Source organism: Cicer arietinum, chromosome 8, assembly GCF_000331145.2.
Source record: "Cicer arietinum cultivar CDC Frontier isolate Library 1 chromosome 8, Cicar.CDCFrontier_v2.0, whole genome shotgun sequence".
Taxonomy (NCBI): domain Eukaryota; kingdom Viridiplantae; phylum Streptophyta; class Magnoliopsida; order Fabales; family Fabaceae; genus Cicer; species Cicer arietinum.
Window position 1 is genome coordinate 27,281,403 of NC_021167.2, and position 10,734 is coordinate 27,292,136.

The 10,734-nt window shown below is 24.5% G+C and overlaps 1 protein-coding gene across 1 annotated transcript; it reads left to right on the plus strand.

The window, feature by feature from the left end:
* The first annotated feature begins 8,847 nt into the window (after positions 1-8,847).
* HSFC1 (heat stress transcription factor C-1) lies at positions 8,848-10,454 on the plus strand. The gene is made up of 2 exons (XM_004512917.4): positions 8,848-9,204; positions 9,578-10,454. Exons 1-2 carry the CDS (start codon positions 8,992-8,994, stop codon positions 10,361-10,363), a joined length of 999 nt encoding a protein of 332 aa, XP_004512974.1. The 5' UTR covers positions 8,848-8,991; the 3' UTR covers positions 10,364-10,454.
* Positions 10,455-10,734: the final 280 nt, after the last annotated feature.

The following is a 10,734-nucleotide window of genomic DNA, read 5'->3' on the forward strand; positions in this document are numbered from 1 at the left end:
GGACTAAAAACATATTAAAATTTATAATAATTTCTCTTCCTCTATATTGAAGTGAGGGATTATAAGATTTGAGTGATTATTCGATATTAAATACTAACATTAAAAAAACTATAAATAAGTCAAGCGAGATCGATCATTTAGGTATCCAAATGGGGGGAGTTCCTAAATTGGTTCCAAAACTATTAAAATCTACTACAATAATCCTAAACTATTTCTCAAATTTAACTATTTAATCCTTCCATCAATTTTCTTGTTTGGATGTCTGTCAATTGACTAAATTTTATTTGTTTAGTTCTTAAACTATGATTTTAAATTGATGTTGAGATCATTGCGATTGTAGGCGTTGTGAGTGTTACAATGCATACACCGCTACAACTGCAATCTTGCGATTGTATCACGTAATGTAGTCCGTAGTTTAAAATTCTACTTTAAACTATGAAAGTAAATCAATATAATCTAATAAAATATCCTAATAAACAATTTAGTTTATCAACTAATTAAATGGGTAAATCGATAAGCGCATTAAACCAACTAAACTAGTACATCAATTATTCTTTTAGATATCTTTGACGAGGTCAACGTCCATTTTCACATCTCACCTTTCTATTAGAAATCTTTTTTTCAATAGTCTATGTGTGATTAATTTCAGTTTACTTGTTCAATAAACTATTCTAGTTTACTAGTTAATATCGCTTGTTAATTTATTTGTTTTTAGTTTTCTATATTGATTTACTTGTTTAATTAATATTTAATTGGTTTATTTGTTTATATAATAGTTGAAGTTCAGGTGCCTATTAATTGATTTTAATAATTTTAAAAACAAATATTGATTTTTAAAAAAAAGTTTATTTTAAAAAATAAGTAAATCATATGCTCTCATCTCTTTCCACCCCACCAATTACCTCATCCAAAACCAAAACATACCCTAATAGTTTCATCCCATAATTGTTATTGAATCATGCTTTTTCATTTGAGCGAAAGGACGAAAATGATTAATTAGAAGTTGAACTAAGCATAGCTACCACCAAAACCAATAATAGTACCTTAGAACTTAATTGATTATTTTATCTTAATGGAGAGCCAAATGAATGGTGGTAATGTGGCCAAGTATTCTTTTCTTAGATCTTATAAAAGTATTGAATATAAAATCCACACAACTCTCAACACTTTGGAACAAGAAATGAGAAAGGTAGATTAATATATTCAAAGCAAGAACCTCTAGTAATTAAATAATTAAATTATATCGACACCTTTTCTTCTTTGGGCAAGTAATGGATCTCACTTTGCCCCCAATCATGCAAATGATTTATAATATAATATTACGGATCTTTAGCATATTATATATATATTATATATATATATATATATATATATATATATATTACATCATGAACTCATTGCTCCAATTAATGATATATTTATACCTATTTGTACTCACGTGCTAGCAAGCTTCCTTTCTCAATGATGCTAGCTAGTTGGTGTAAATTAAAATTAAATTAAATAAATAACACAAATGCAAAATGAAATATTTCCACTTTAAATTTTCAAAGGCTTGAAGAATATGAATATTAATGCACTCGTATTTTGGATATCTTTTGTCTTACTTTTTTTAGGGTGATATTGTACAACTAGAATCTTCTTTGCTTAGTAAGTTTGGGATAAAATTTTAGTTTCTTCTTATATATACGGCAAATTAACTTTTAATTACAAACAAGTATAAATTTACTACTTCTCTCTCACAATCAGTGAATCATTGGACCTTATTACATAAATTAAAAAAAATACATAAAAGTAGGTATAATAATACTTTTACTAAAGCACATTTGTTAAGTATTAATATATTTTTTTATTATCATTAATGCAAAGTGAAAAACAAATAATTGAGAATGATACATATAATATTAATTAGATAAAACAATTAAAAAAAATTAATGTTATATTAAAATAAATAATTCATTTTAAGATAATATTTTTTTGCAAATATGTCGCTAATTTTAGAAACGTAAGTCGAACGAAGTATATAAAGAATTGAAAAATCCAAATTTAAATTTACGTGAAAAAGAAAATACTAACATAACAATTAATTATAAATTTTGGTTTATAAAAATATTCTAATTTAGTCCCATAGAATGGGAGAGAAGACAAAACCCTTGAATTAATCAAACACACACTATGTTAGGCACATTTGGGTCAAGTTACCAGACATTTTAGAATAGGTTTAAAATATGGAGTACTTATTAGCAAGATACTCTTGATACTAGTCCTATAATATAATATTAATAACACTTATAACATAGAGACATCAATTATGTATGATTCATTAGCATTCATTTTTAACACTACTCAAAAGGGAAATTAGAAGTATGAGAGACCTTAGTGCTATAGATAAAATACTACAATTCTCTTTTTGTTTATCTAAAAAAATTGTTATCTTTCGATCTTAATTATGTGGAAAGTATGTTAATTTTGCCTCTTGTCATATATGTAGAAGGAATTTATTAGAGTTAAATAAATTTTTAATTTTTATAAAATTTCAAAATTTTATATTTAAGATTTATAAAAAAAAATTATTTTAGATCTCAAAAAAGTTTGCAGTTTAGTTTTTGGTCCCAATTTTTTTTTATAAGAAATAAAATTGAAGAATTCTTTTTACAAGTACATATATTACTTATATGTTATACTACATATTATATAAAAATAATATATGTACCCAATTTATATATGCACGGATATGTGCTTAGCAAATATTTTTTATATTTTTTGATACATATCCATGAGTATCCGTATATATAATCTTTTAAATAAAAAAATGATTTATCTATAATATTTTTTGTTTTAATTGTGTAGAATTTTTCTTCTATTTTGCCAACACATAAGTAATATATAGTATAAAAAGTATTAATAAATTAACACATAAATATAAATTATTACAATATATTAATTTTATTAATATATTTTATGATACAAGTATTTATAATCAATTTCTATATTTATTAACTAATTAATAATTAAAATATTTATTTATTTTATTTACGAATATTCGTTAAATTGACTAGTAACTTTTTTTTTTCCATCCCTAAATATTTAGATGGATAATATGACCTATATGAATATGTTCCCCAATGGTGAATCATCACTTGAAAAGTAACATAGATATATATATATATAATATATATAAAGTGGTTGGTGCAAAAGTAAACCCAAAAGCCAATCAGAAATTAAAAAAAAAAAAAGACGAATCTAAGACACTGTTCTTTTTGGATACTACCTACCTTCACTCCCTCTCACTATAAATAACTCTCGAATTATATTGGATGTGTGAGTTCAATGAATTTAACTTTGTAATTTTAAGGTATTAAAAAATTGTAGGCTGATTCAAAAAAAAATTAAGATACTACTAATAATTAGAGGGGTTTGTATTTAAATTAATTTAATATAAAATTGTAGGTTGATTCAAAAAATGAAAAGTCAACACGTAACTGAATATTTGTTAGATATTTCTAATATTACTTTGTAAAATTGCAGGAATTATATCGAATTTTAAATTTATATTTTAAAAATTGAACCAAATTAATTACACTAAAAATAGTGTTAGACATTGTTATTATATATTAGTAGTTAGGGTATTTTAGATATTTCTATTCTCTTGTATATATACTCATCGTAACTTTATTAACTCAAATTTGGTTCATTTTATGTTATGAAACTCTATAGTGATTGTCTATCTTCTTCCTCTTTTCATTGTTAACATGCATAACTTTGGTTGATTTTGGGATCTATTGTAAAAAAAAAAATAAAAAAAAACTATTTTGATAGGAAAGACAACCACTATAGGGTTTCATAACATAAAATGAAACCAAACTTAAATTATTATGGTTACAATGAATATATATACATGAGAATATAAATATCTAAAATACATTTACTACTAATATTTATATATTATCTAACATAAGTCTTTTATCTCAAACTGTTTTGCTAACTGCAATTTCAACTCATTGATTCCACTAACATCATCACATGTAATAATCATATCATCAACATATAGAGAAAGTATAATGCGACCATAAGTGGTGGGTTTTATAAACAATGCAAAATCATGTTCACTAGAGCTGAAATCAAGAGAAGTTATCACACTAGAGAATTTCTCAAACCAAGTTCGAGGAGTTTGTTTAAGACCATATAGAGCCTTTTTTAACTTACATATTTCCCCTTGATTATAAGAAACTTCTTGTAGAGGGACCATATAGACTTCTTCATGAAGCTCACCATTTAAAAAAATATTTTTGACATTCATTTGAGAAATATGTCATTGACAAATAAATGCAACTACAATAAGAGTACGAATAGTGGTCATCTAGTGATCACTTAAAATTGAGATAATTAAAATCGAATAGATATATATCATGTCAATATATTTTATATTTACATACATAAAATTAACATATATCTTTTAGAATTAAATATAAGTAAATATTATAAAATTTCTTTTATTTAATGATAATTTATTTAAAATACCTTTAATTTAATTTAATTATTTATGTTTTTAATAATCTATTTTTATTATTCATGGAGAATAATTTAAATAATAAGCTTAATTATTATGGAAATTATATAAATTAAATAAGATATCAACTATCTTCCTAATATGTGAAATTTGATCGATTGTTACTTATAATACATTATAGATGGAGTACTAAGTCTCAACCAAGAATCAACATTCAAAGTTCATCCAAGTGAGCCACTCAATATTAAATTATGGCTCTATTTGAAAAATCTGGTTGATAATTAGAAATTAACTCATCACAGATGACCTTATATATGAGAGTCAATATGTTGATTCTCGGATTAATTTTGAGATGAATTATTCTATTTAATAATTTATTATAAACAATAAATTTTATTAATTTAACTGTAAAATATATATATTTTTATTTAATAAATTAAATACACAAATTTTTATAAAAGTATAATTTTAATTAATATTTATATTTTTTAATTAAGATAATAAAAGTAAAAATGTAAGAAAATATAATAGGTAATAACCTCAAATATTAATTGAAATATCATAAAATGTTATATACTCGTGACGAAAAAGTACTATTACTAAATAATTTTATTTTTTAAATTCAAACAAGACGTTTAATTTAATAATATTAATATTTTTGATTGAACAAAAACTAATAATTCTATTTTGACCATTCATATTTATTATATAAGTTATCTTATATAAGTTATTGATTATCACCTAGCATTTAACTTTGACATATGTGGATTATATATAAATTATTGACACAAGATTGCAAACCCTTTTGTACAATTTTTACATAGCAAAATTGTAAATCCTCTGGAACTACATTTTTTGCATAGACAAGTTGCAAACCATCTTGACCATAAATTTATTTTTTTCCCTCAAAATAAATATTAATATGAAATTTTTTTGCTCCATTACACGCAAAGTAACTATTTACTTCTTTTATCTTTATGCTACTCAATATGAAATTAAAATGAATATTCATTTTGGCACAGCATATCTTATATGAATATTTTCATTTAAAGTTTCACATTTTTTTCACGTAATTTTAACTCGACTTGAAACTTTAAGGAATACTCACTTTAACACGACACAAATATATTCAAATGGAATACTACATAATTCTTCTTTTTTCCTCAGTAGTACATAATTTTTAATTTTTTTGATAAAATAATGCACAACATAATTTATACAAAACACTCATTGACCACAAAAAAGTCTAAAATTTATACTTTTAAAATCTTTTTCCTTAATTATAAGCACTATTTAAAATAAACGAAAATCCGAACTAAGCAGTTTTGTAATTGCCTTTAAATGCACATTTGTGATATTCATGAGATACAAATTGTTCCTAAATATAAACTTAATTTATTATTTATTATGTATATTTATTTATTTTTTAAACACATTCCTTATTTTTAATGGTTCCATAAAAGATAAGGTAAATATTATCACAAGCTCACACACAATTGCAAGGTACCGAGTTCGAATTCGAAATATAGTGTTCAATATAATAATATCGATATTTGTCAGTTGAGTTATAACTTAAAGATAAATATACTTCTTATTAATGCTACTAATTTACTACCTCTAGTCTATCAAAGTGAAAATTAAGTCAACTAAAATTGATGTATTTAGTTCAAATTTTAAACTAAATAATTTTATTTTTTTAACTCAACTTTCTCTTATATATAGAACAATAGATAATATCTTGAAATATAAAAATTCAAATTAAATATATTTAAATATAAATATTATTTTTGAAGTATCTAAATAAACATAGATATATTAAATTCATCACTTATTTTTATGAAGATAGTGTGAAAATATGACTAATATTTAAAAAGAGAAGAATATAGTATTTTAATGTTGTTAACTTATCAATAAGAATAATACTAATAACTTAACAAACTCTTTAATATATAATTTTTAACACGCTCTTATTACTTAAAATTCATATAGATTACACTAAATTTAAATAAGATTGTCTAATTTGATATTTAAATAAGATTAAAATTCATATAGATTACACTAAATTTAAATAAGATTGTCTAATTTGATATTTAAATAAAATTATATAATTTGATGAGACTCATATAAATTTTAAATAATGAAAAGAATTAAAAGAGAATTTTAGACTGTGTGTCGTAAATTATTTAATTTTAGTTGACAAAAATGTCAGAGGATAGTATTATGTGCCTAACGTATTATAAATTTAAGCCATGAATGAATTATTTTTGCTTTGGCATTCAGTGTCTGTGTTTCATGTCTTGATGCCTTTGTTGATAAGGATACTGTCTCATTTCTATGGATGCCTTTGTTGATTATATTATACAAATATACTTTGGTGGTTCTGCTTGCCCATGATCAACAACTTTAATTAATTTCCCCATACATAGTTTCAGTATTTCTTCTTTTTTTTAAATTGGTTCAAATCTAAAATTTCATAATTAGTAAGCAATAATTTTATTTTAAAAATCTTGAACAGAATTGATAGTGTTAGAATTGTATTATTGATATCTTTAAATTCTAATTCAACCGTATAATATCGATATTATTAAATTTAATATTTTATTTTAAATTTGAATATTTCATATTTATTTTGTATTTTTAAATAATGTTATTTATATCTTTATCTAAATCTTTCCCTTCTAACATGCTCTTATCTTAAATAAATAAAAATTAAATATGTTTTTAGTCATTGTATATTTTTTAATTAATTTTAGTTTATAATATATGTTGTTTTTTGGTCATTGATATTTTGTTTTTAGACCTTATATAATTTATTTATATTAAAATTTATTTTTATAATGTATAAAAATATTTGATTTTAGTCTATTTAAATAAAGACTAAAAAGAATATTTTCTGAAATTAAAAGCAAGAAATATACATTTGCAAGGACTACAAATAAAACGCCAATGACCAAAAACAAATAGTGTATATTTATAGTGATTAAAAAAATTATATATTTTTAAAAAAAACTAAAATCAAAAGCGATGTATTTGTATGAACTAAAAATATATTTAAAATTAAGTATGTTTTTGTTTTTATTTTTTTTTTATAGTATTAAGATTAAATATTTTTTTAGGTGTGTCGTTAGATCTTAGCTCAACTAACAAAATGTTAATATTTTTAGGTTACACGTCTTGTTTCAGGATCTCGTATTTGCGTGAATTAATTATAGTCATATAAAAAAAAGTTATTAGGTCTATAAAATTTCACCTTTTTAATTTCAGTTTATGTAATAACTTTTTTAGTTATTATAAAATTATCCAACAAACAATTTTAATCTTTCTTAAAATAAAATATGTTTAATTGTCTTTATCTTGTGTTGAAATAGATAGTAAATATCATCATAACTATCTCCCATAAATGTGAGATCTCACGAATATATCAGAATATGATATTACATCTAATAATATCGACATTTATCGTACTAAGATTTACTTTAACTATCATTTCAGAACAATTTTTTAAAAACATATTTATATTATAAAAAAAATTAGACAATTTTTTTTTAAAACTTTAGTTAGATTAAATATAAAAAATTCAAAAAAAAAAATTAAAAATCAAATTTTAAATTTATTTTTCATAAATGAACTTTTTATAATAATAAATATAACTTTACACATTAATTTATAAATATATATTATTTTAATAGAAAATACTAAAAGTGCATGATTTTATATATTTTTCTCAAGAGCTACTTCATTGGTAAAATTTCGACCCAAAACACCATGTCGTTTACTCCGTTGTCCTCAAACCGGGAGACGCGGGACCACTTCCATATCACCGAAGCTACCAATGTTTCACGCGCTAACAGAGCGCGTTTCCGATAACCAAAATATCTTCCGTGATAGTGACGTGTACAAAGCGTTGCCACGTCAACCCCAACCCATATCCTCAACCAATAAAAAATTTAATTGTGTCAGTATATACACTGATTCTAAAACTATAAATTACTTTCTAATTCTTTTTAAATTTATAAATATATTTTTGATATTATATTATATCAATTAAAATAATTTATATATAAACTTTTTATTTTATTTATTTTAATATAATATTAAAATTAAATATGTTATTAATTTACATTGATTTTATATTAATATAATTTACAAAATATAAATTATTTAAAAAATAATTATAACAAAAGTTAAACCTATTTTACTGTAAAAAAAATTGATATATAAATAAAATTAAATTAAATAATAAACAATTAATACTACACCCCTACCATTACTAGACACGTACCCTTGTTGTTACTGTACATGCAATCTCTTTATATATTCAGTGCTCTCCTCCTTCCAAAAAAGAAAAACCCTCTCTCTCACTACAATCTCTCTTTCTCTCTCTCTCTCATATTTAAAAAAGAAGCATATATCTCTCTCACTACAACTCATCAATATTTCTATCTTTATAATTGTTGTGTGTGAGTTGTTGTTGTTCTTAATTAATGGGTGGGATGGAGCAAAACAACGTGATCGCACCGTTCGTTATGAAGACTTACCAAATGGTTAACGATCAAACGACTGATAATCTCATCAAGTGGGGCCCAGCTAACAACAGTTTCATCGTCCTCGACCCACTTGATTTCTCTCACTCACTCCTTCCTGTGTTTTTCAAACACAACAACTTCTCTAGCTTCGTTAGACAACTCAACACCTACGTAAGTATTTCATCTTCGTCTACGTTCAATGTTACAATGAATTTGTCATAATCACTTTCAATTATCATAATTTTACAAATTGTAACTTTCTTAAAATTTCACTTTGATCTTTAGTTGACTTTTATATTATAGAAAAAAATATGGCTAAATGTGATTGATACAACTTATAACGATTTTAAAATTCACAATATTACTATTATTTTTGTGATTGTACACAATCATTTAAAAATTATGTTTCAAATTTTTTATTTTCAATTCAGAAACAAAAGCAAACCCATTTCCCAAAATCATATTTTTATTAATGGGTATTCTTTATTTTTCAGTAATTCAATCAAATTTTTTGATATTTTTGCGATTTTTTGTTTTTGTTTAGGGATTCAGAAAAGTGGATCCGGATAAATGGGAATTTGCGAACGAGTGGTTTTTAAGAGGACAAAAGCACTTATTGAAGAACATAGCTAGGAAAAAGCACGTTGGTGGAAAGATTAATAATAGTAATTATAATTATTTTAATGATGTAAAGTTTGAGGATTTAGACGAAGATGAAGCTATGGTGACGGAAATAGCGAAGCTAAAAGAAGAACAAAAAACATTGGAAGAAGAACTTCAAAGGATGAATAATCGATTAGAAACAACAGAGAAACGACCACAACAAATGATGGCTTTTCTATGTAATGTCGTTGAAGATCCTCAAATTTTGTCTAGAATTCTTGTTGAGAGGGAGAAAGAGAAGGTTATTGATAAGAAAAAACCACGGTTGATATTGCCGGAGACGGCGGCGATGACGGCGGCGACGACATCGACTTCTTCTTCATCTTCCGGCATGGCGGTGGTGAATTCCGTGAAGACGGAGTTCGAGGAAGACGAGGTGACGGTTGCTTATAATATGATGTCGTTGTCGCCGGAGACGGGTTTTGAAATTGATTATTTCCGCCGTGAGCCGCCACCGGCGGTGGCGCCGGTGGTTGGTTGGTGGGGGCAGACTCAGATTGGGCAAATGGGTTATGGATGTGATAGCACGGTTGCTCCGACGCCGTTGACGGTGGTGTCGCCGGCGGCGGCACCGGAATTGGGACGTGTGGGAATATTTAGTGAAATGGCGGCGGAGAATAATTCGTTGCCACCTTATCCTTTTTCATTATTGGAAGGTGGGTTTTAGCTTATAGATTTAATGGATTTGGTTTCATAAAATTTTATCTTGGATTCTATATTTTTGTATTAAAAAGAAAATATCGTTTTCTCTTTTTCAATTTTGTTAGTTATTATACTCTTTGTAATATTTTTCTGTTCTCCTTTTCTTTTATTCCCAGTTTTGTGTAAAGAGAAAAACAAGATACAAAATAGAAACCATTTAGATATTGTGTTTTGTTTTTTAGTTAACTATTTTATTGATATGAAATATCTATGAAGTTTTGCCAATGAGCATCTATATATAGGGCCATTTTCAGTATAGTTTTGCCTTCCAATCACTTTTTTTTTTTTTTTTTTATTTTCAAAAAGCTCAAAATTAAATACCATAAAAATAATTTT